This window comes from Chenopodium quinoa, unplaced genomic scaffold, assembly GCF_001683475.1.
Source record: "Chenopodium quinoa cultivar QQ74 unplaced genomic scaffold, ASM168347v1, whole genome shotgun sequence".
Taxonomy (NCBI): Eukaryota; Viridiplantae; Streptophyta; class Magnoliopsida; order Caryophyllales; family Amaranthaceae; genus Chenopodium; species Chenopodium quinoa.
Window position 1 is genome coordinate 6950103 of NW_018743331.1, and position 27284 is coordinate 6977386.

The following is a 27284-nucleotide window of genomic DNA, read 5'->3' on the forward strand; positions in this document are numbered from 1 at the left end:
TAAGCCTCCAATATATACTAATAAATTGACACACATAACAGTCACACACAACCGCACTGCAACAACAAAAATGTAGCAGTCAATCACTAAATACTAAGAACTAGAAATAGAATTCTTGATTAAAGTAAGAAAATTGAGGCAAAATTTGAAATTTGATTGACCCTCGACCTTGTTAAGCTGCTAAATGATATTCTGCCTATAATTCAGTAAAAATAATGTAGAAATAAGAAATGAACTTTAATTATCAATGACAATATGAATTTCAAATTCAATATAATATTCAATCTACGGGGAACTTAGTTTACTAATTGCTAATAAAATACGAGTATGTGTAATTAATATTTATACAAGATTGCGAAAGCAAAACAGCACCACAACAGCGCCAACGAATACAATTTTTCTTTAATTAATTTGAAATTATTCATGAAATTTAATTTTCTTGGTTTTTATTAGGTTTTAATCATGCATTTTTAATTAAAAACAAATCAAGTAACTAACAACAACAAAATTCAATTCGATTTTTAGGGATTTTTTTAATAAAGAAAAGGGATATTTACAAGAGACCTAATTCGAAAATTTACATACCTCGCATTGAACCTCGATGGAAAGTACTTTTTCTAAATTTCAATCCAATTCGAAATTAATCATGTAACAAAAAACAATTCTGTTTGAAATCATGCATGGAATTGAAGGAGTAGCCCCGATGATTACATCGGAATCCTACGAAAAACAACACTAATCATTTGTGCCGAGAAAAATTGTAACTCCGGTGATCTCCACATCAGATTAACACTGTCGCGATTGGCGACTTACAAAAGCACTACACATACGAAAAATATCCTCATAGAAATGAAAATTGGGTGCCGCACCCTCGTGCTTCTGTCTGATTGCCATCACCACACTTAAGGAATCGCCCTCCAGCATCACATTGTCATAACTCATCCTACAAGCAAGCTCGATCCCATACCTTGCCGCAACTACCTATGCAGTTTTAGGAGTCCAATTGCACTTCGTTTTCTTTGACTCAACTTTAAAATTTGACCCGACCTGACTTCATCAGATCCATTCCAATCATTCGAATTGACGCCTCTAACCAAAAGTGCCTCTAATGAAGATTAATCCAACATTCCCAAGGTTACAAGATACAATTTTTATCACTAAAGTACTAAATCTGTTCTTTTTTTACTTAACTTATTTTCAGTTATCACACTTGCCAACACATAACTTTAACAACCCATATCTGTAATTCTAATGAATGAGTAAATATTATAAAAAATATATGTTGTTATAATACTTATTGAGACGATTCTAACAAGATCTTGCAAAAATATACTTCCTCCGTTCTAGTAATATTACAACTAGAGTTTTGCACTATTCATCATGCTTGTTTTACCACAAATAATGATTTATACGTAAAGTAAAATATATTCATGTTTGGTCTTGTTAGATTCATCTCGTAAAATACTTTTATAATATCAATTTTTTATAATTTTTACTCTTATATAATTATAGATATTTAACATATAAAATGTGCTTTGAAATGCGTAATTTCATCCTCGTTGCAATATTTGTGGAATAGAGAAAGTATTTTTTTTGGTACATATGAATCATAAAAATCGGTCAAGAAGAGAATGTGAATAGTGCAAAAGTCAAGATATGTCAAGTAAAAAAGATCGAAGAAGTATTTGGTTGTGCTTTTAAGTTTTATTAGATTAGATTAGATTAGATTAGATTAGATATGATATCATAACAGAAAATTTAATCTAAAATGAGATAACACAAATTAAACAAAACCGTAGCAAGCACAGTTAAGCTATTCAAAGAAGATAAACAAAAATTAGAGGCTTACAAGAAGAGAAAATAAAAAATATTAAAAAAAAAATAATAATAAAAAATATAATAATAATAATCTTCACTAATCAGCAAGAGCTGTAATTTTTCTTTTCTTAGAGATTTTGGTTGGATTTTGGAACCCTTCTTCATCGTTAGCAAACTGAGCAGCAGTTCGAGCCCTAAGTTCTTCCAAAGTTTCTCCTTCTTTTGCTCTTTCTAGGACCTTAAGAATAAAATTGGTTCAGAATTCATGCAAAAAAAACCCTAATGCATTTACATGGCTAGAGCAAAATTCAACCATGAACATTGAAGAAAATGTGACAACATTTTCTGTTTGATTAATTTACAGCATTGCAGCAAAAACTACATGAAACCTAAAGAATATAGGAGAATATAAACAAAAGTAAAACTTACCAGGTGCCTCCCATACAAATGAGTACTCGATAGAGCATTGAGAGCATTTTGAGCTTCTTGCTTAGTGACAAATTCGATAAATGCAAAACCCCTGTGTTTCCCAAATCTCATTGGAAGCCTCAGGGTCTTTATCTGTCACACATGTAAGAGTTATTGCTGTCAAAATTGTAACTTCCAAAATAAAAAAACCGGCAAATAGAATCATACTACAAAAAACACTTGACTTAAACGGACGAGTAATACATGGAAGGGAGGAGTACCAAATTGAGTTGACCATTGTTGTGGATTAGGTCTAATTGCTTATGTTAGAGAATTATAAATATAATTTCAATTCGGTAAAAATATTTTCAGTTCAGTAAGTTTAGCAAAATTTACTTCAGTTCATTGAAAAGCAAAAAAGAAAAAGGTACAAAAAAAATAAGGCCTAACTCTTATAAATAATTTTTATTCCCCAATTGACCCACTCACACAATGTTTAATTTAGTTCAACTAACTTTCTACTTCCTCCGTTCTAGTAATATTGCAACAAGTGGACTTTTGCACTATTTATCATGTTTGTTTGACCACAAATTATGATTTATACGTAAAGTAAAATATAGTTATGTGGGGTTTTGTTAGATTCGTCTCGTAAAATACTTTCACAATAACAACTTATTATATTATTTACTCTTATACAATTATAGATATTTAAAAAAAATGTGCTTTGGGATGCGTAATTTCTTCCTTGTTGCAATATTTGTGAAATAGAGAAAGTATATCTTAGTGCCGGTCAAAAAAGGGGCACTTTAAAAAACAATGGAGAGTAATGAATTAAAGAGTAAATTTTTTTCAAGTGTGTTCGTTTGGTTGACTTGTTGGATCGAGTTGGTTTTTGACTGTTTTTGACTTATGTAGGGGTTTAGTGATCGGTTTGACTGAAATAGGTAGGCTCATCCCAGCCCCACATGTACTGATTCAAACAAATAATGAATTCTAACTACTAACACCAACCCAATAATCTGACAATATCCCTTCAGTGTGTATACAGCAACAAATATTATTGTAAGGGGGTGAGGGGAAAAATACAGAGTACAAAAGTCCTAGCAGAACTACTACTACAACAACAACAAAGCCTTAGTCCCAAATTGATTTGGAGTCTGCAAGCAAGAATCATAAAGGCATCCGCAAAAATTGTAGTTGAAAAACAAAAAGAAAAGCGATAATATAAAAGTGGACGAAAAATGAGAACAAAACAAAGTGAGCAATTAAAGAGAAGCGGAAACCGATACAGGCATAATTATTAAATTTGGGGATGTTTTAATAGGTTTAAGAGAATAAAAAATAAATAAAAATACATGCGAGTTAAAACACAGAAATAGTTTGAAAAAACATTGACAAAGGAATCAAATAGAGTTTGCAAATAAGTTTATGTAAAATAAAAAACGAAAAAAGTACTGTGTATATATAATTTAAAAGTCATGACATGTCCTCGGTATAGATGTTGGTTTGAGAAGCAGCTTTACCAGAATAAAGTATCTTACCTGACCAAACGGACTGAACAACTGTCTGAGATCCTTTTCTGTTGCCTCAAATGCTACATTTCTTACTATTATTTTTGTTGAGCTTTGATCATTTCCAGCTTTCTTCAGAACTTTTTCATCCTTCTTAGCGTGGCAAAGTTGCAAAATTAAAGCATGTCCATCCAGCACAGTTCCCTACAAATAACCGAAAACACAATTGGAGGAAGCTCTACAAAATCACAATAAACTTCATGTTTTCCATAACTTACAATGAATGAGGTTGACAATAATAAACAGAGCAAAAATAATAGTTATTTTACCTGTAAATCCCTGCATACATTTGTTGCTGTCTCGACAGAATCAAATTCTACAAACCCAAATCCCATTGAAACATTCTTGCCATTTTTCAAGTGCTTTTTTATCTGGAGGTGGAACAAGATTGAGTGTCACAAGCTACTGCAAGTAAAAGTTTTCAAACTTTAATAGAGTGTGACATGCTCACTTTGACACTTAGAATTCTCCTTTTTTCCATGTTTTCACTGAAATGCTTCCTCAAAGTTTCATCAGTTGTCTTAAAATTCAAGTTCTTCACGAAAAGAGAACGCGACTGAAATGAAACAAATGGAAGTTGAGAAATATAAATAAATAAGGATAATATAAACTGCAACACAATTCTTAATCACATATTAACAGTCCTATCATAAGCCATTTGCTTCTGATATGCCCATAACTAAATTGACAGCTTGAGCCTTCACAAAAATGCAATCTCTGTTGAAATTATAAATAGAGATTTGAGAGGGGAAAGAATAACATATACTAACTTGTATTCAATCCACTGTAAAACATACTACATAGTACTCATATATATCGTGCAAAACTAAGCTAAAGTTAGGACCATAATCCCATGATCATTAGATCATGCCTAACATTAACCCACTAAACCCACTACTTTTATGACTCCACTAGCACAAACTAATTACTTGGGAGCTAACTAACAACGCACACTAACAGTTTGACGTAAATATTCCAACAATTTCTTGCTAAAGGGTTTGTTGTACACCTACATAGACCAGGCAAAGCTAACATACCCAAATACCTTACCCGAACCAAAACTTAAACTCTTCCCGTAATCACAACACCAACCCAAACTTGACCCACACCAACCCAACCCGACCATCAATGTGTCTTACAATGACTGTGTTATCACAATAAGCCTATTGGCCATAAAATCAAATCGAATTCAAAACCAAATTGGACGATTCCTTACCAAAGCCGAGCCCGAACCTGATCCTAACAACCTATTGTCAAATCTACAGCTGCATTGATGGGTTTCCGAGCCACCAGTGATATATTACACAATAATAAAAGGTTATTGGTCAATTTGTTTTCCCAGCATTCAAATTTTAGTTGAGAAGCGAAACAAGGTCCTTAGGCACGCCAGTGAGATGATGAAATCTTTCAAATAGCCAAGAGAGTTGAGATCAATTAATGTATACATATGCCGATTATTCTTATTCACCATTAGTACCACATGTCCCCTTCTCTTTAATCTTTCCTTTTTTGTTTCTTTTGATTTTAATCCTCGGAAAAAGATAGCTTTATCTCTAAATCGACATACAGATCGAATATTGTTTCTTTTCCCCTCTCTCTCCCCAAGTCCCCCTTTACTTCTTCATTATTCTCAACAAGAAAAGACATAATAAATAAACCAATCATTTTATTAAGACCCTATCAAATAATAACAGATTGGCCAAAACAACATAGTGAAAACAAATTGTAATTTGTCAAACCTCAACACGATCAGGATCCAATTCATCTTGTGATATCTCCTTAATTTGATGTTCAAGTGAAACCTTCTTAGCTTCTTGTTCACCAACAATCATATCACTCTTGTCAATGTCCAAATCTTGACTAAGAATGCTATCGGGAGCCCATTCCAAATACAGTGGAGCATCTCTGGAGCCAGAAAGTACAATAAGATCAAACCTTCATTTAGCAATCAAGCAGTACCATAAAAAAAACAGACTAGGTCAAAACATGGCAACATTAACAGATCGTGGGTGAATGGTTAGTGCCAGTGGTTACACAATGTCATCCAATAATTCAGATCAACAAGCAGAGATGAAATTGGCTGTATCACCTTCCCCAGCTACAATAGTATGGAATTAAAAATGGAAGGATTAATGAGGCATTATCATTTATACTGAGGACCAGTCAATCTGCTATTAAGATGATAACTTTTAATGGTCAACATGCGAGAAAAAACATGAGAGTAAACACACAGAGAAAGTTGACGTCTTTTTCAAAAGAATATCAATCATTTGGAAAGGTTTAGTAGTGTTAACTGCTGTTGAGACAAAGGATACTAAGAGTCAAATTTACTTCGCTTGCCAAAGGCTGAATAAAAACATTACTAAAATTAAGAAATGGTTACATCTATCAACTTCAAATAGTAGCACATAAGACTTACTTATAACGCTTGTATGCCAGGCCTCTGCAAGCAGCACGGGCATCAGCTGGTTCAAGAAAGATCACCTAAATTACCAAGAGTGAACAAGTATACCATCATATTAAATTTCACTATTATAAAATACAAAGTAATTCCCAGTAGACAATATATGCATGAAATCTAAACTGAACAAACATTTTCACCTTGCAGCTCAGCCATAAGAGTTACCAAATCTGACGTAACACTATGATAACTTTATTAAGCTTAATTTAATAGTACACAATACAGAAAATTACACACACCACATAATGCAGTTAAAAAAAAAAAAAAAAAAAAAAAAAAAAAAAAAACCTAATCTTTGCCATGACATTCAATATTAATCACAAAGGTACTAGATAACCACAATTAAGATATGACTCTAACTTGAGATTACTGCTACACCATCAAGCAACCGGCAACTTGCACCATTCAACTCACAATGGTTCTTATGCAATTTAAAAGAAGAGTAAAATACATAATCCCGCAAAACCTTAATTTACTCGTCAAACATTAAATCACAAATTCCATTTCTCCATCACCTCTAAAGAAGTATAGAGACATCAATCAAGTTTAGCTGCCCACTACATTTGCTTCTACAAGCCACACAATTCTATCTCTTTGTCAATACTTCAGAGGGAGATATAAGTTGTTTTTATACCTTCTGCAGTGAAGAATCCTTTCGTTATTGCTATTTAAATTCAGATAGTTATTTCTTCAATTATATAATTACTACCTCTGTTAACTTTTATATGCAACAAAGAGATCCACACGGATAGGGGCTTGTTTGGCATTGTTTTTTGTTTTCAGTTTTCAGTTTTTTTAAAACAAAAAACCAAAAACAGGAAACAAGAAAAAGGTGTTTTCACTTTTCTGTTGTCAGTTTTCAAAAGTATCATGATTTTAATTAGTTTGACTAATTTTTGTTTCATTATATGACATATATCATGAGTTTGAAAAAAAAAAAAAACCAAAAAACAGAAAACCACAGTGATACCAAACGAACCCTTAATTAGTAAATCATTAAGGAAAGATTAAGTTGAAGAGAGAATATGGTGGTGATTAATAAATCAAGCCTCACCGCCAACACTCACCCTACCACAGTATTTGAAAAAAATAGCAAACTGAAACTTTTAGTTACCAGTATTTGCAAATGAAATAGAAAAGTTTGCAGTCACTGCTTAATTCCAATTTCTCATAGCCATTTCCAGTACTACATTACCCACCCCCACCCCTCCTTCATTCTACCCTTAAAACAAGGGGTCTTGATAATGTCTAGCATATTGATAAGAAAAAAGGAACCATATGCTAGACAATAGAGACAATCATCCAGCAGAAAGACCAGCTATCGACGTGGACATTAAACTAAATAATTAAAGCTTTAGAAAATCGTAATTGAGACAAGTAGAAATTGCATTAAACTCAAATTAAAAAAATGTCTTCTGAACATCTCACCGACTTACCAAGGCCAATGTTCTGGTTGGAGGAAGTATAATTTTATCAATGCTACCAAACTTGCCAAACATTTTTGAAAGTTCACTTTCGGTTGAACTGTAAGGCAAGTTCTTTACAAGTAATACATGGTTACTTCTCTTTACACCTTCAGTTGTCCTAGTAGCAAGTTCTTCCAAGGAAGCCACATTTACTCCAGCGTTTGTCAAAGCCTTTTTAGTCTCAGCAATGATTTGAGTTTCTCCAAGAGCAATGCGTACAGCAAGATCATCAGCTTCACGATCTAAAAAGTCACTTTTATTTATTCCAAATCTCCTAGCAATATTTTCTACAATCTGTGGAAAAATGAGCTCATATTAATCAATGCTAATATTGAGAACAGCCAGAGGTTCTGTCTCTAAATAATGTAAACACTTTCTCTTTTAACTTGTCTTAATAATGCAAAAACTTCTTTTTTGACAACTTGTGTTCACACTATGTTTTTTCACTAGGATAGGTTTTGCTATAGCTAGAGGAGTGGGGGCCCAGATTGTATCTCGCACCCTAATAATAATAATAATAATAATAATAATAAATAATAATAATAATAATAATAATAATAAAAAAAAAAAAAAAAAAAAAAAAAAAAAAAAAAAAAAAAAAAAAAAAAAAAAAAAAAAAAAAAAAAAAAAAAAAAAAAAAAAAAAAAAAAAAAAAAAAAAAATAATAATAATAATAATAATAATAATAATAATAATAATAATAATAATAATAATAATAATAATAATAATAATAATAATAATAATAATAATAATAATAATAATAATAATAATAATAATAATAATAATAATAATAATAATAATAAAATAATAATAAAAAAAAAAATAATAATAATAAAATAATAATAATAAATAATAATAATAATAATAATAATAATAATAATAATAATAATAATAATAATAATAATAATAATAATAAATAATAATAATAATAATAATAAATAATAATAATAATAATAATAATAATAATAATAATAATAATAATAATAATAATAATAATAATAATAATAATAATAATAATAATAATAATAATAATAATAATAATAATAATAATAATAATAATAATAATAATAATAATAATAATAATAATAATAATAATAATAATAATAATAAAAAAAAAAAAAAAAAAAAAAAAAAAAAAAAAAAAAAAAAAAAAATAATAATAATAATAATAAAAAAAAAAAAAAAAAAAAAAAAAAAAAAAAAAAAAAAAAAAAAAAAAAAATAATAATAATAATAATAATAATAATAATAATAATAATAATAATAATAATAATAATAATAATAATAATAATAATAATAATAATAATTAATTAGAAAATCCTTGATAATTCGATTCAAATCTAGTGGACCGCATGCAAAACATGTCATTAGTTCAATTTATAACAACCAAGATCAAGGGAAACAAAATGCACAAGCCCTAATCCATAACCCGTAATGATTATAAAAAAGGAAAACAAAAGAAAAGTGAAGCTCCTCGAGAAAGTTGGACATGTATGTTGAAGAAATTTTCCAACGAATTTAATTGCACTCTTTAGATATTTACGGGGTACATATTGTACATGTACGCAGATTGATTTGACGCATGGTACAATAATGGATATGCAGAGCACCACATATGGTGATTCTAGTACAATGGATACAACAGTAAAAAACAGATAACTGTCAAAAATTGGAAGCAGGGATACTTATTTTATCAAATGTTAATGAATTTTTAAAAACAAAATGTTCAAAAGAATAAACCCAACAAGGAGTTTCTAGAATAATCTCAAGTACTATGTTGTGTAGCCGGACTATATTTATTTTTGTAAATTAACAAGTGTCCATGGGCACATATTAGACAAACCATTTCATGTAAATGAACAAGTTGAGGTTAAAAATAGGGATGGTAGTGGGGCGGGTCAAATAGGAGACCCGCCCCATGGTTTGGCGGGTGATGGGGCGGGATAGGGATAAAAATCATACCCGTCATGGATAATGGGGCGGGGGTGGATTTTAGGTTGTACCCGCCCCATCCCCGCTCCGCCCCACTTCGTACCCGCCCCATTCCGACATCCATATATTTTTAAAAACAAAATTATATACTTCTATACTATTTTATAAAATAAAAAAATTTTAAAAAAATTATGTAAAATAAGATAGTAAATATAATACTTATACACTTATATTATAAACAAAAAAATGTGTAATATTAACAATAATTTTTTCTTTTTGTAATCTTTATTAATTATGAAGGATTATGTATTTGGGAGGCGGGGATTAGGCGGGTCTTAGGTGGGGATTAGGTGGGGGTGGATATCAAAGTGGGAGTGGGGCGGGGCTGGTTTTGCAGTTGTACCCGTCAGGGCGGGGATGGGGATGAATTTTAGACGCACCGTGGGGATGGGTATGAAAATTTTGGGTGGGATGGTGATGGGAAGGCTAGCATCTGCCCCGCCCCATTGACATCCCTAGTTAAAAACAGAGAATAACTTGTCCTAAAAGCACCGAAACAGATTCCGTTAGACATCCCTAAATGAGTTGTAAAAGCCCCCGCAAAGATGTTAAAGAAGTAGCTCTCACAGCAACCCAAAACTCAGGTCAACCCCTCAAAATCAGCATAAGAGAATTACAGCCATATATTCTCCTTTGCCCTTCCAAAGCCCACAATTATTACTTTCCATCTCACAATGAATGAAGACATGTGAATAAAACTCATTATTGGCACAACACAACATACACATATTCAGTGAAATAGCCATATCCGGCCTTTTCCTTTGGAGCTATGTTCACCAACCCAACTTCAAAAGTCCATACAAAAGCTCTACTCTTAAGAACTTTAGCATTCAACCTGAATCTTTCAACCATGAAAAAAGGATACCTCAGAGGTAAAGATAACCAAACCAAAACCACCCACTTCCTTGAATCTATAAGTAAACATTGTTAGCATGGAAAGCAGATACAGAAGTGTCCTGTAATGCGGAAAAATGAATACAAATTTGCTCCTAAAATCCTCCTAAAATCTAATGCAATCAACATGCATACGTCACTGATACAGCACACGGAACATCCACACATTTTGGATACCCATACTCTCACACTTGTTCTGGATAACAGAAAGCCATAACTTTGTTCAACAGGTAAATGCCACAGCCATTGATCACAGCAACATTCTATGAAACCAACCTTCCAAACCCAAAACCTCCTCCAGCTATACAACAAATTTCATTCTTTACAAAAAGATGGACTCTTTTCTTACCACTAGCCCCACACAACAAGAGAAAGAAAGACTTATAATTTTTAAGATATTCTACATGGTGGCCTTTAATTACTGCACTTTCTATACGGTGAAATTTTTTGGCCATATTTTAGAGTGACCCTCTTCTTTTGCATACATCTCAAACATGCCCTAAATCGTATTTTATATGGCTAACCTAGCCGTTAAATGCAATATTAAACCTTGGTCTAAAACCTACTAACTCATCCCTAAAAAACACCGCACCACCTACGCCAACCAGCTAAGCTACAAGAACCACCCCATTGCACCATTGTCCAGCCACCACCACTACCGTCTAGCTCCCACCAGCAACCAGCCACCAAGTAGCCATAACTGCCAACCCGAAACAACCCACACCCACCCGGAAAAAAACCTACCCCCACCCACACTTGAAACCACCCAACCCCACCTCGAAACACCCCCACCCATCCAAAACAACCCACACCCATCCGAAACCATCCACCCCTACCCCAAAAACATTCCCATCCAGCAGAAAACAAGCCCCAACCTCTTAAAAACCGTCAATAAACACCCAACCCCCAACCCTTAAAACTACAAAAAGATATTATGAGTGAAAAAACAGAGAGGAGGAGCAGTGGGAAGGCCAAAAAAGGTGGTGGCCGGGTAGTGGAAAGGGAGGGGGGGGGGGGCAGCGGTGAACTTAAATTTGTTGTTGGCTTGAAGAGGGAGAGAGGGGGATTAATGGTTGGTTGGATTAACATGGTAAGTAATTTTATTTATTTATCAGAAGGTTAGCCATAAAACACTATAAGTTAGCCACAAAACAACTATAAAGTCATGTTGGAGATGTATGCACAATTAGAATTTATCCAATATAAACAAATAAAAATAAAATAAAAAATTCTCAACCTTGTTCGCAACTGATTGCATATTTTTTTTACTAAACCTTAACAAACCTTATGTTTTATTACCAAAAATGAGGTAGCATAAAGAACAATACATGGCAAACACTAATGTATCAAGGTAGTTCTCCCTCCCAAATAAATAGATACCTTCTTTCAAGCATCCAATATCTACTTCAATTATCAAATACAATGTTCATAAATAGCCTGTGAATGGAGGCTTTTTATGAACATTGTTAGCTAAACTGCCAATTTTTTACCTAGCACCCCACTAGAGAAGCAAACTCCCCAAGATATCCCTATTTAAGATTAATTCCTGCTAGGCAACATTTTTGAGATACAGAACTCAATTTATAACCCTAAAAACAACTCAAAAGTCAGTAAAATAGTGAGAACCTTCTCCCCTCCCCCACTTCTTCCCTCTTCCTTATCAAAATCCTCCCCCTCCTACTTCCCAATCCTCCCTTTTCAGCAACTGCCCTCCTCCTCTCCCATTCCAACTACTGCTACGCTTAAGACACTCCTCAGTCCTCACCCTTTTTCTCTTCCCAATAGCCTCTCCAGCTTGCTCACCTCCCCAACACTGTTACTTTCTCCTGCCAAAATCCAGCCCCTCCTTCCCCCTTGCCTGATGAAAACCAGCCTTTCCACCCCGTCACTTTCTGAATCCGCTTATAGTGGTAAACCAACATCAAACACGCTACATGACAGTTGACAGCCCACAAGGAAGGGACAGCCAACAAAACAGAAAATAGTTATTTAAAAAAAAAAAATGCAAACCCAAACAAAAAAACAAGGGACAGCCAGTTAACTTATAGATTCCAAAAACCAGCCCCCATTTGACTAATATAGTGGTACTGAAGTTCCATGCCCTGCAAATTGCAATTGAACCGCCCTGTGCCTTTCTATTGGATGATTTGGATCATAATAAAAAGCTTTTCCAAGAGCTTCATTCTTTTGCAAATAAGAGATTTAAGATAACTTTAGAGAGAATGCAGTCCGTCGCAGTGATGTTGCATAAGATGGGCACGCATACAAATATACAAATACCCAAACAGTCATAGGCTACATATGGCAGGTAAGATAAATGAACTTGTAGGTAGTCATACAAAGAACACTCAATACAGGACGCATGGCCCCGTGAGCAATTAAAAACAAAATTCAGAAAATGATAGAATAATAAACTCATTAAGAGAGCTATATTTTTTACCAATTATCAAAATGACATCTTCCTTTTAGATCAATGATGAGTTCCACCTTGTCTTAGGAGCCTATTACGTTAATCAATCAAGATTTGAGTGACCCATATAGCTGATAATCTCCAGATTTCGAGTTTAACTAAGGGAAGAATTGTATTTCTATTTAAAACAAAATCAGCAAAAAGAGATGGATTATATCAGAGAGTAGTTGATTATTTAGGTATTTCAGTGGACAGAGCACTATAGGGAATGCCCTGTAATGATAGTCCAAACAGAAGCTATATACACCACTTGCACCTATAAAGTAACCAAAGCCCAACATGTAAAAAACGCCAACAGCACCTAAGACTCCAGAATCACACAAACACCATCATAGCACATAGCTTTTAAAGTTAAACATAACACTACACCCGACAGGAAGCACAAACAATGACAAACTTTTTTTTGCAGCACAGACACTTTAGGAGTCATATATACTAAGATATATTACGATAATAAGCATCAAGTAAGTACCATTTGTACAGACCACACAAACAACAGACTCCTATGACAAAAGGAGTACAACAGCATGACAACTGAAAATTCAAGCATAACAAATGGGGCAAAGATTTTCATAAAAGAAATAGAGACATACAGTGTCAGCACGCATAAACAAGCTGTTCCAAGCTTGAGTATTGCCATCAGCTTCTGATGCCTTTTTCTCTTCCACCCTCCGCTCCTTCAATGTTTTGGTTTTCCCCTCCGTAATAAGATTTCTGAAAATTATTATTCAGTTTTGAATTATTAAATTGTTCCCAATACAAATCCATGAATCAATGCTGCCATAAGACAGATAAGCAAAATTATAGTAGGAATTGTGGTAAAGATTTATTTGTTCACTTCGTTTGGGATGAATTATCAAGACACAAAATTCTCTGCATATGGCATCTTATTGAAGCACAACTCAGCATGAATCTTGCTGGAATAGGGTTTAGATTGGTCCAAATATACACAAACTTACACCAAAACCACCAAATAACAAAACAAGATAAAGATATATATTGAATATTGAATACAATAAGATTCTTATTGACAGGTAAAGAGAAATATTTCGCAATCACCAAAACCTTCCCTTGAAAACTATTTTTCAGTCACTGATTGATGACCTATTCCTATTCAGATACCAGATACATATTTGCGTCCATTTCTTTCCCAATTACTCACAAATATATTTGCTCCCAATCTGAAGACTTTTAAGATCAAAACCTGGCCACCAACTGACCACAAGCACTAACCAGAAAGCCACAATATTTGCCACGACATCATCAGCAGAAGAGTTATTCTGTAAGGGAATTAAAATCTAGTACCTAGATCTTTATGGATACACATTTAATAATAGTCAGCTACAGTTTGTTGAGAGGGAGAAAGAAAATAATACTGAACCCCCCCCCCCTCTCACCCGATTTCTCGAGGGACGATTGAAGCAATTCATAATTCCCTAGTGTTCCCCTTTCTGTTTCCCTTTCCCTTCTCTTAGCCTCTGAACTTGAAGGGACCTCATATAGTCATAAATGCATTTCTCAGTGCTTCCAGCTTCCTATTTATAGTTTTTTATTTTAAAAAAACCAATATTTAAATTCTAAACAACTGATGAGTGCCATCAATGGCACATTTAGGGTAGTATTTTAGCCTTGTTTTCTCCCTTTTTGTAGCTTTCATTCCCAATAAATACTAGATTTCGTCTCTTTTAAATATGGTTTATGGATTAGTGCTTAATTTACATTTTCATGCTTAAATTGCTTGTTTCATCCTTTATTCTTTCACTGTCTTTCTCTCGTTACGTGTAGGATTTAGTCGAGGCTCGAGATGTGATTTGAAGGTACTTTCCAGAAATTTTGGAAGTCATGGAACCAAGCCTATAGCATTTGAGGAGCTAAATAGCAAGGAAGAGTAAGGAGCAAAATTCAGCTTGGTGCTCTATTGGGCTGCTCTCACAGCCCCTGGTGTGCCCCCACCAAATTGGTATTTTTTTTGGGCAAATGAATCAGACTAGCATCATCACTAACCAGCACGCACGCACAGCCCTTGCATGAGCCTTCCCTTGCTATGTCCCCCTTGCTCGCAGCTGCATAATCACCCTCGCACACGCGCTCGTACCTGCTATCACTCGAGCATTGTATGACCCCTCAGCACGCGCGAGCAGCAGCCTGGTGCATACGCGCTTAGCTGTGCGGCCCGGTTTTAATTCTTCTTTCTCTTCTTTTCTTATAAATAGAAGTTGACCTTTTGTAATTGAGTTAAGAAGATTTTAAGTACAATTTTAGTTCAACTAAGTGAAGAGAGATAGTGTAATCTCAACATTTGATCTTCAATTTGCAATTAATTCAAGCATTGTTCAAGATTTCCTTTCAATTCTAGCATCTTTTTCAAGAAAAATTTAATACTTTTGCACTTTAATTTGTGCTTGCATTGGAAATTACTTTGAATTCCTTGGTATTAGTTGATCTTAATTGATTTGATTAGCTTAATTGATCCTCTAATTAATTTCTTACCCAATTTCAATTTTGATAATGCTTTTGTTTGATTTTGTGCTTGAATGTAGTATAATCATGCTTAGTGAGTAGATTCCTAGCTAAGGATTAGGGTGAATCATGATTAGATGGTGATTTGAGTAGAATTTGGGAAATTAATCAAAGTTACTTTCCGATTAAAGGTGATTAGATGAGGTTTGCTTGTTGTTTATCAAATAAGGATTAGCTACTCTTGTTGATAAGCATAAGAGCATGTTGATCTATGTTTGGCAAGGGAATGTGAATTTGGATCATCATAATTGATAGCAATTTTAATCAAGTTTCTCTTTGGAAAAAGTCATAGAGAGGTCTAGGCTTAGGAAATTGAGAAAGTGTTCTTGATTGCTTTTGATTGCTCCCTACATTCTATTCTTTACATTATAATGATTAATTGATTCCCCAATTCATCTCAATTGCTAGTGATCATGTGGATCCCAACTCGTTAGTGCCTTAGCATTTGAGTTCCTACTTAATTTGCATCATTTGAAGGACTTCGGAGTAAGCTTAATCATAAACTATTGCAATTAGCTTCACCTTCCCTCGTGGTTCGACCTCGTGCTTGCTATTAGTACTAGTATCTTGCTTGAGCTTTACTAATTTGTTTGATATCTAGGATTTAACAAATGACCTATTTCTTAACTTGTCAACAACCCACATATAGAAACTTTGTTATAGTTTTGCAAGCATCTTTTGCTTATCCTAGCATGGCATGCAATCTTTTCTTTCAGGATTTGCTGGCAATCAAATAAAACAAAGGAAAGTTTACTAGACACTTACCCTTGATTAGATGACGGATCTTTTGCTTTAGCTGGCATAACATGCAATAATCTACCTTGGAATATTGAATGATCTAGTTCCTCTAAAGCCCTGAAAAATAATATTAAAAAAAAAAAAAAAATTAAGTTACCCAAGTATATATATTATAAACAAACAAACAAAAAAAAAAAAAAAAAAAAAGCAAATAAGGCCACAAGCTATTTGCCCCTGGTACATGAACTTTGGTGCAAACCCCAGCGCAAAGTATGTGATATGGGTGCCACAAGGACATAGATGACTCTCCCACCGGATAATCACTGGAGTTCCATGTTTCAAATTTGTTCATTTTTTTTGGCATTTTTAAATTTTTTAATTCCCTCCCCTACTTATTAAACCCTTTTATTTTACTTTGGCAATTCAGCCCCACCTAAGATAAGTAGCTCAAACCTAATCTCCACACTCTCTTTTCACTGCCACAACCACCACAAACACTCTCCTCATCCACGTTTGTTCACCAACCAACAAACCTAAAAATATAAAACAAATAGCGCCAATTTGCAGCCAACAACAACAAATACAATACTTCAATCAAGATAAATCCAATTAGAGTATTTGATCATACCCATGAGCAAGTCAAAACCAAAAGATCAAAAAATGATAATAGCCCAATCTCTTCTTTTTTTTTTTGGGTGGGGGGGGACAAAGGGATAATAGCCAAATCTAAACTAAGCATTGCAAAAAAAAAAAAAAAAAAAAAAAAAGTAATGCAAAAACATAAAAAACCTAGATGCCTAAGTTTGCATAATTGCATCCCTCCCCCAATCCCACTCTCTCCCCTCCCAACTAACTCCCACTAAACTCAGTCACCCCTCTCCCAATCATACTCTCTCTCCTCCGAACTATCACCCCCATCGACACTAACTCCACCAACTCCGCCACTCTCACCACATTCAAATCCTCTCTCAGTGGTCATTGGATCACATTTCCCCTAACTAATTCTTTCTTAAAATGGTTCTCTGCTTACTCTTTTTGGGTTAGTGAAAAATGAAAATGTTTTTCTTATACCCTTTCAACATTGTGTTTTGGATACTGTTTTTGTTAGTTAGGATGCCAGAAAGAATTGGAGAGAAATTAATGATGACTAAGGCTTAGTAAAAGAGGAAAGAGAGAGAAGGGTGAAGATGATATAGATGGTGGTCAGCGAGAGATAGAGAAGGACTAGGATTTTAATTTTTGAAAGGTCATGTGAGGATGTGAGGTTGGGAGTTGGATTAAAAATAATTGAATAATAAGAAAGATAGTAGCTCATGCAAAAACCTGGGAAAAAAAAAAAATTTAAATAAAAAAATTAAAAAAAAAATCAAAACATTCAACTCCGGCAAATCACCCAAAGAGTGGGGACAATTATGTAATGCGTCACATCCATACCCCATACTTTGTGCATGAGATAAGGTTGTGAGGATGTGCTGCTCCATGCACAGGGCCAATAGTTTGTGTCATTGTGGCCAATTTTTGCCTAAAAAATATTAAGATCCAAAACAAACTTCTGCTAATCTAATCCAATAAATCAATACGTTGTTGCCGTTCTATTTTTTGAGTCATATTTCATTATTGTTAAAGTCTTGGATACATACCTCATATAGAAAAAAATATATATATATATTAATGGCCCAATAATCATTAGACAACAATAATTCTAGACATTACACGACATGAGATTCTGACCAATGACCATTATATCCTTTTGAAAATTCTGCACCGACAATTCATTAATTATTTCATCCTTTAGAATTTTATAAAAATCATGACATGTTATGAGATGAAGATTTATAGCAATCATTCTATTTGAGATCTACAAGATTCCCACATCAAACAATCAGTTATATCAGCAGGTACACAGCAGGCCAAATAAATTAATTACCTGAGAGCATCTTCTGGAGCTCTATAGAGAACATAGGCAAAACCCTTGGACCGCTTAGTCTCTTTATCAATCACAAGATGGACCTCTGAAATGTTTCCAAATTTACTAAAGAGCTCCGCCAGCTCATCCTCACTGAGAAAATATGCAATTAAGACAAAACAAGAAAACTAAGATCAAAGGAAAATAATTAGCTAGCTGCTAATACTAGTGTACATAGAATTAATAAAATAGGAAAAATGGAAAATTTATACGTTGCAGCGTAGGGAAGATTGCGGACAAAAAGGCGACCAGACTGAAGCACTTCATTAGTGTCTTCAGAATTAGATGACACATTTCCAGGGTTCATTAATTCATCACTAGCTTCTTCAAAATCACTTTCGTCAATACCCTCTTCGTTAAAATCCTTCTTATCCAAATAACCTTCAGACGGATCAAGATTAAAATCGTTTTCACCATCCCTATCACTCTCTGAATCTGACCATTCTTTTGTTACCCTACTTTTAAAGTAATCTGTATCTGAGTCTTCATCATCCCCTACGAGCACTTGATTTTCATCAGGCATCTCAACTTCCCTTCCAGAATTTTTTTCCCTGTTCAGCTGTTTGAGATCTTGTTTTGACGTACCATGCTCCTTGTTACCTTTACCACTTTGGTCATGAGTGGGAACTACAAGATCATTTGCCCACATTTTCGACTTGCTTCGTGGCTTCATAACCTGAAGAAACTCTTTAAGTTTAGTGTCATCATTCTCATTACTCATGTTGGAGCTCTTCTTGTCTGGCTTAGTTTTTCCACTAAGAATTTTACTGCTCTTCTCAGGCTTTATCTCTTGCTTCTCCTTAGAATACTGACTCCAAGGACGAGGAATATCCATAGCCCCAACTTTCCAAGCAACCTAAACAGAAACCCCCAAACAATTATTAAATAGTCAGTATATCTGAAATCAATAAAAAATTGACTTAAACATTTATAGAAGGTAGATTAAAGCTAATCATCCTTGGAATAGTCCAAATAGTTTGTCCTTGTCATGAATGATTACCAAACTATTATAAAAAAATTAAAAAATTAAAAGACATTAAACGACCAGCTGGCAGAAGCAAAAGATCACATAAAACCTATATACGTACACTCGGTATCACATACAGGCATATCTAGAATGTATTCAATATAATTTTGAAAGTTTAGGATACAATGGCACTGTCGTTAATGCACAAGGGTGTAGTGATACCGCTTTATCAAACAAACTATATTCAAATGAAAAAGCATTTTTGACATACTACGTAATTATACTTTGTATTCAATAAATATTATCCCAAGTCAAAGTACTGTTAACTTTTTCCACCTTAGGCCCTCTCCTTTCTCTCTTCTCTCTTCCTCCTTCAAAACCCTAAAAAAATGGTTGTTCTAGGGGCTACCACCGACCTTTTGGCTGATGGTAAGCCCCTAATTTCTTGTTTATTTGCTAGTTTTTTCTATTTCATATTTTCATGTTCGTAATAAACCTCCATCTTCTTTCTATTAGAAAGTTTTTATACCCAATTTTTGGGTCATATTTACCCATATATTGGTTTTTATCTCTCAATGTTGATGCGGATTTGTGCCTTGTTACGACAAAAATCAATTCTACATCAATCTGTTCATTTTCGAAACTAAAACAACAATAGACCAAACGACCCCCTCATGGAATGTTGTACCAATCAGCAACATGAAAAAAAAATATCCATAAATGTAATTCCTCCAATTATTTTCATTTTTTATGCTTTCACGCTTGCCAACATATGTTAACGTTTCTAAAAGGCAATGGACATGGCAAATAGCAAAGATGCAGACCCTGTGAATGCAAGTCGTATTTTTATACATTTTCATTTCCTTTTTGCTTTTGTTGTGATACTCCTGTTGATTACAATTGATAATCTTATTTGAATTTTTTATAGATTCAAATGAAAATTGAAATCCAATAATTTTTCAATAAACCTATTATGAAAAATATTACGTGGGGTGTGTTTGATGAATCTCGATGAATAGTTTCACAATATCAAATATTTATACTCCATTCTTTGTTAGTTGACATGTTTCTTATTTTCACGTTTGCCAACACATAAGTTCAACTATTAATATCTCCACTTGTCAATAAAAGAAATTTATAAAAAGTGGATATTATCAAAGTATACATCGAGACGGTTCTATCAAGACCTCACATGAGTATGTTTTATCATAACACCTAATCAATGTAGAGTTTGTGAATAGTGTCAAAAGTTAAAACATGCAAACTTAATAAGAATGTAGGAGTTAATTTTAAAACATACATATTTAAAAATATTTGTGCTTCAATGTTGCATTGGAAAATGTGCATAAGATAAACAAAACCATCATTTGAAGCAGAGAAAGTATTTTACTTCCATTAAGAGAAATTTATCATGATTAAAAAAATCAATGAAGAATCTACAATATTTAATACAGAAAATAGAAACTTTTACTGAAATCATTTTTGAGAAAGAAGAGGCCACATGACTTTTAGTCACTAGCAAGGTGTTTGGCCCATAATGAAGCAAAAATGACAAATAATATAACAATAGTAAAATGTTTAAGTATTCCACAAGAAGAAAGAGAACTATAAAGAAGAAAGGTGACGAAAGAAAGACATAGATAAAACAAAAGAAAATGAAGAGAGCAAGGAACACAAATGGAAGAAAGAAAGAAAGAAAGAAAGAAAGAAAGAAAGAAGAGAAACTTCCCTAAAACTCATGACCGGAGACGACTACCAAAAGACGCAGTGTCGGCCACCATGGGCCAATAACTTGTGTCATACAAGAAACCTCCATTTTACCATTTTCTTAACAGCCCCCAAATAAGGGTTTTAATAATTAGGATTATCACATTAGGGTTTGAATTAGAGTAAGTTTATATATAATTGATTAAAGGCCTTTGCTCAAATTTGCTTTTTAAAGACCGGGTTAAATTCAAATTGAAAGATTTTAGTGTTTATTTATGTTTTAGATAAGATGACATAGGCAACCTAGTAGTGCACCTAGGTAGATTCTAGCATTGCAAATGAACCCATTCAAGCCCTATGACACTTATATTTTTGGTAGTTAAGAAGAAGGCTTACCATGCCAAAACTGACCCGTGTTGGGAGTGGGGAAAAGGGTAAGGAAATCCTCACCCCAAAGTACAACTTGTGGGGTTTGATCCCGCATATGCAAATTTTCCACTAAGCCAAGCGTTGCTTGGTTTGAGTTTAGCTTGTTAAGGAATATTTGCATCAAAACAAAAATATGCACGTATTTCTATATTCAGTTAGTAGCTTTAGTGACATCAAGTGCTTACTAGTCAGACCCAATATACCATTCCTAAAAGGAATTAAGCTATGTGTGGAGCGATTTAAGGTATCGTCCTCTACTCTCTTCCCTCATTATTTTCTCTCTTCCAGGATAAGGTCCTCCTTACCCAAAACCACATCAAGTAAAACTTAGTCTAGGTAATATAGCACCACCTTATGCAGCACTATAATGATAGTGAATGACAATATCATGGAAGCTAAAGAAAATAGACAAATTCCATGTAGACATGAAAGCATCTAGGGCTGCTTATGAGACGAGACAACTCGTGAGCTACTCGCGAGCTACTCGGTCAAAACTCGGTCAGCACTTAACTCGAATAAGCTCGACTCGAGACTCTATCGAGTCGAGTCGAGCAAGCCACTACTCGACTCGAAAAGCTCGTGAGAAGCTCGATATAATTTACATTTATTTCTGAAAAATATTTGTATACTTTAAAAAAAATTAAAAATTATTCTCTTAACTTATTAAGTCTTAGCTTTAATTTAACGAATATTAACCATTGATATTTTTTCATCCCAGCACTTCAACGGTCAAGATTTAAAGTAGTAAAAACTAAATAATAAAAAATTAACCCTAAACACAAAACTATCATTCCACATTTCCAAATTCCTCTATTAGCCGCTACAATCTTCTATCACTATCTCTTTCTCTCTCTCTCCTGGCGAACAAAAATCTCCGGCGAGAAAAAAGAGACGACATAACCATGGTATGCATCAGTATCATTCATCTATTTCTCTATTTTTAGCTTAATTACTTTATAATTGGAAATTATTTTTGCTTCTTTTTTTTTTGTGGTAATTGACGAATTATATAGTTTGATTAGATTATGTTTGTATATTTTCTACATTGTATTGTGTTCTTAAGTACAGATTTACGTTATTTTGGGATTTTGTGGGATTTGAGATACTATCTACTTTGTTGTACTTCTAGTTTCAAATGATTGAATAGCTTGCTAAAAGTTGTTGCATCAACATGTGCCTTTGGATCTACTTATAGATCTACTAATTTGATTAAAATCGCACCCTTTTTTGTTTGAAGGACATGTCAAAGTCCTCTAGTGGACCACAAGCGTCATCCACCCCCATTGGTGTTTCCAAGAGTAGAGCAAAATATTGTACCTTATGTAATGTTATATCCTATTAGATATTTAGATATTTTTTCAGGTGCTAAATTAATTACTTATATATAAATCAAGTGGCTCGATTTTCATTCGAGCCGAGTTCGAGTTTCATTCGCGCCGAGTTCGAGTTTCATTCGCGCTGAGTTCGAGCTTCAATCGTGCCGAGTTCGAGCTCGAGTCGAGTTCGAGCTTCAGTTTTGAAGCACGCGAGTTTTCGAGCGCGAATCGAGCTTAGATTTTGGCTATCGAGTTCGAGTCGAGCTTAGTATCACTAAGCTCGACTCGCATCATAAGCACCCCTAAAAGCATCAATGTTATGTAGTCACCACTATTAATACAACTAGTAACAATAAAAATGTGATAAATTTTCGAGCTCAATTGATATAGGGTCATAAATTTAGGAGCGATAATAGATATCTGCATAATTATTCGAGAAATGTCTTATGAAAGTATCTATACATATACATCTCTACTATCAAGTTCATATTTCCTCTATAAATCTATAACCACCCATTAGAACAAATAGATCCCAAAGTTAAAGTATAAATGTTAAATAAAATCAATTGAATATAAAAACATACAGCTAGAGTAAAGATGCATCACAATAGACATTCACATGAGACATTCTATACAAAATTATGCAGATTAGTTTTTCCATCATTTTATACCAAATAACCACTATCACTTTTTTCACCCATTCGGTATTTCAAAATCTATCAATTGCTCATAGACAACTCAATCAACGACCATTCTAACTCCAATACTTTCGTCTCTTTTTTTTTTTTTTTAAGGGAATACTTTCGTCTCTTTCAAAGCTACCAATTAACATCTTCATTTATTCACTTTCTTCTCGCCATTTATCTTTTTTTGTTTAACAATAAATCTTCATCTTCCCCCTTCAAACTTCAAGATCGATTTCCTATATATAAATAGATTCCATCAATTTTCCAACTCAATCCCTCATCCAATAGAGTTTAATTCTCAATTTCCCCTCCTTCCCTTTCCAATTTTCATTCAGCTAACTTGAACAATTAGATTAGAACCATTAGTTTAGTAAAAAAAAAAAAAAAAAAAAAAAAAAAACCTACTAATGAGGGAGATGCATTTGAAATAGTAGGAAATTATGGGGTTTTTTATTCAATTAGTCACTAAACCTTTTGTTACATGAATATAAATAGTCAAATAAAAACTTTGAAATCTCACAGCAAAAAATAATATAAACTAGTAGACAAAGGAGAAAGAACACAACTCAAAGTTTTTTTGACAAATCACTCTTAGTTATAGGGTTTGCATCAATGTTACACGGTACAAAATTCAATTTGGCACAAGAACAAGTTGCCTCAAGGGAATTAGTGATGATGGGAACATCAATGGTTACTTAATGGTATCCAACCAATTCACTAACCGATTCTATTACACAATTCTTAAGAGAGATGTAATTAAAAAGAGGATGGAGGGCTCAATTTTGAGTTTATAGGTAATTAATTATACAATTTCCTAGGTAAGATAATATTCATTCTTTCTTGAGCCGTAAAGAATAAATAATTTATACAGTTAAAAGAACAATTTGCATATTACTCATTAATGTCATTATTGTATTCGGAATCTTTATTTGTCCAAACTTTTTAGCAACACCACCACTTACCATTTCATTCTTTAAAAGAAAAGAAGATAAAATTAAAAGGCATTAAAATATGCAACAAACCTCGCATATAATTCTTGATGTATCCATAAAAGACTTGTTGAAGTACTTTATAGCCTCTTCAGCTTCTTTCTCAGTTCGGTACCCAATAAAAGCAAATTGTCTATTCTTACCCTCTCTACAATTCGCAATACATTCAACCAATCAGTTTTCCGTGAAATGACAATAAATTATAAATACAAAAGGAAACCATGAAACTGGGAGCAATAAAAGCCCAAAAAAATTTTGACCTGGTACGCATGAGCTTGGCATCAGTAACCTCACCCTTCTCAGAAAAGAATTCTTTAAGACGATCCTCGGTTGCATATTTGGGCAAATTCTTCACAATAATTCGAGACCTACACAATTATTAAAATAATAAAAATCAAGATAACGTACCCATAATAGCAAAGGAAAAACAAGTTAGTCGAGTAGAAGAAAGTCATCTTATTAAAATAAAAGGAATATAGAGCACCCCATCGGAGTAGCCGAATAGAAGAAAGTCATCTTATTAAATGAAAGGAATATAAAGCACCCCATAGGAGTGTAGCAAAGTTTGATCAGCTTTTAGTAATTGTTGCCATCCATGGAGAGGCATGAGGCTAAAAATTTTGCCAAAATCTTAATTAGCCTCAAACATGTCAGGGAACATCTTTAGGATTTTAATGGTTTCCATTAAAAAAAAATGAACGACACATATTCAAACTATTTACACTGGATGTGCATAGAAAATGAAAAATGCTCTCTGATCATATTTACAAAAATAATGTATCTGAAATGCAGTAGCTAACATACATCTTGCGTTGCACATATACTAGTGGCACTTGGCGTCTGAAATATTTATAACCTACACAGACAAGAGCATACGTTACACATTATTACAAGTGAAACAAAAATTAGAAAGAAGTGCAAAATGTAGTCAAAGGCCAAACAAATATACAGAAATATACTAGAACAAGAGTCACCAAATATTTTATTTCACAACAAATTTAATATAAACTTACAGCCAATAAACAAGAACAAACACCATGGACTTGAGAATTACAAGGAAAAATGGGAGCAGTGTATAAAAAAAATAGCGTGCCTAATGCATTAGGCGAAAAGGGTACAAGCTTCTTCTTCTTCTTTTTTTTTTTTTTTTTTTTTTTTGAGCTTAGTGAAGAGCATTCAAAGATGCTCACTTTCCCAAAGTGCATATACAGCAAAAAAAATTATATTTATTAAGTGCAACTTCAGGCGCTCCCAAGACGCCACAAGACCCCCTATTGCCCATTTGCCTATTGCGCGGCCAGGCCCGTCCCTGAGGAAGGGCAGGAGGGGCGGCAGCCCTGAGCCCAGGGAAAAGAGCTCTGATTTTATAGTTGAATCCTAACATTAAACTGTTGTGCAATACATTAGCAACCTAATTTGATTCAATTATCTCATAATTTTAGGGATATTTGATTCAATTATCTCATAATTTTAGGGATATTTGATATGATGGTAACAAATACAAACAACTTACCTCAGAAGCTGCTTCAATGGGGGATACAAGAACTAGATTCGACGGAGAACGGCAACAGCGCTTCAATGGAGAACGTTGAATGCGCTTCAATAGAGCAATTCAATGGGTTGGACGCCGTGGATTATTAAAAGCCCTGACCCATGACCCGCCACAGTTATTAATGGGTTAGATCCGTCTAATAAATAAATGGGCTGAGTCTTTATACCATCGTTCAATTATGGGACGGGGCAGTCCTTTTAAGAGTTTAGGGGGCGTTTGGTTTCGAAAATGGAAAAGGAGTGGAAAGGAAACAAATAAGAGGGGGGAAAGGAATCATTTAACTATTACCTTTTCTTTTGTTTGGTTTAACCATGGAAAAGGTATTTGTTAAGAGGAGGGTAAGGGTATTTGTTACCCCAAATGTTACCATGCCTTCAAATCAAACATACGGTAACGGTATCGGTTTAATCGAATCCGCTTCCAATCCAAAAAATAGACTAACCAAACGCCCCTTAGAGTAAACTTGTTTTAAAAAGTACGAAGTATTAGTTTATCTTTACACTTTCATTTCTCAAATACTATCTTCACACACCAAAGCTTGTACAATTTGTTAAAAAGTTTTTTTGGTTTTTTTTTTATTTTTAAATTTTGAAAACGGCTGAAATTACATTAATCAAACTGAGTTTACAACAAACGAAAGGAAAGTAGGGTAACATAAGTCAATTATAAGTTATCATGTCTTAAATGTGGTTAGGATGAGTTTTCCTTAAAAAAATGTGGTTAAGATGACTTTTTTGTCGTGGCCATTATGGCAAATTAATTGTGTCATGTGAAGTGTGAACTATGCAATTGTATAGGTAGTATTACCTTTGCGGTTTTAACATCAGCTGACGGTCACCTATATTTTATTATTAATGCAGTTGCAGACTAACAAGTGTAGAATTGTATGAGTAAGTTAATTGTATGAGTTGGTTCGTGATCTGTGTAAAACAGAAAATTATTAGTGAATAACTTTGAAAGTAACATCTTTAATACTTTTTTTTTTTTTTTTTTGAAAAAAAACTCATCTAGATCAACCGAAGAAATTTTCAATATGCGAGGAGGGATTACACCACTCAACACACATTGGCCAAACTCCTATGGTTAAAAGTAAGTTAATTTGTGAGCTACATTATTACCCCTCGCTTTACAAAAGACCATGAATCACTAGTAAAATTAGACGAAAAAAAAAAATCTAGAATATCCTTTATAATCAGATGAAAGGAACTGGAGCCATACAAACACTTCCTCATTGCCTCAATCACCATCAGATTATCACTCTCGATCCCAATGCAGCTCATACCCTTGTGTCTCGCAATGCCCCAAAATACCGCTTTCACCTCTGCAGTCTTAGT

At 33.7% G+C, this 27284-nt stretch overlaps 1 protein-coding gene across 1 annotated transcript; it reads right to left on the minus strand.

The window, feature by feature from the left end:
* Positions 1 to 1744: 1744 nt before the first annotated feature.
* LOC110737852 (multiple RNA-binding domain-containing protein 1-like) lies at positions 1745 to 26046 on the minus strand. The gene is made up of 16 exons (XM_021918197.1): positions 25912 to 26046; positions 25203 to 25254; positions 24659 to 24766; positions 24432 to 24546; positions 18517 to 19160; positions 18266 to 18397; positions 16366 to 16455; positions 13674 to 13794; positions 7695 to 8018; positions 6217 to 6281; positions 5537 to 5702; positions 4249 to 4353; positions 4067 to 4168; positions 3768 to 3941; positions 2248 to 2379; positions 1745 to 2056 (listed from the first exon to the last, which is right to left on the minus strand). Coding segments are annotated over exons 2-16 (2421 nt in total). The 5' UTR covers positions 25205 to 25254; positions 25912 to 26046; the 3' UTR covers positions 1745 to 1915.
* Positions 26047 to 27284: the final 1238 nt, after the last annotated feature.

Excerpts from the sequence above, each read along its gene's own strand:
- LOC110737852 (XM_021918197.1), bottom strand. Across the intron at positions 16,456-18,265 it reads GCTCCAGAAGATGCTCTCAG|GGCTTTAGAGGAACTAGATC; the intron begins GTAATTAATTTA and ends ATTATTTTTCAG. Across the intron at positions 8,019-13,673 it reads TGTTTATGCGTGCTGACACT|ATTGTAGAAAATATTGCTAG; the intron begins GTATGTCTCTAT and ends ATTTTTCCACAG.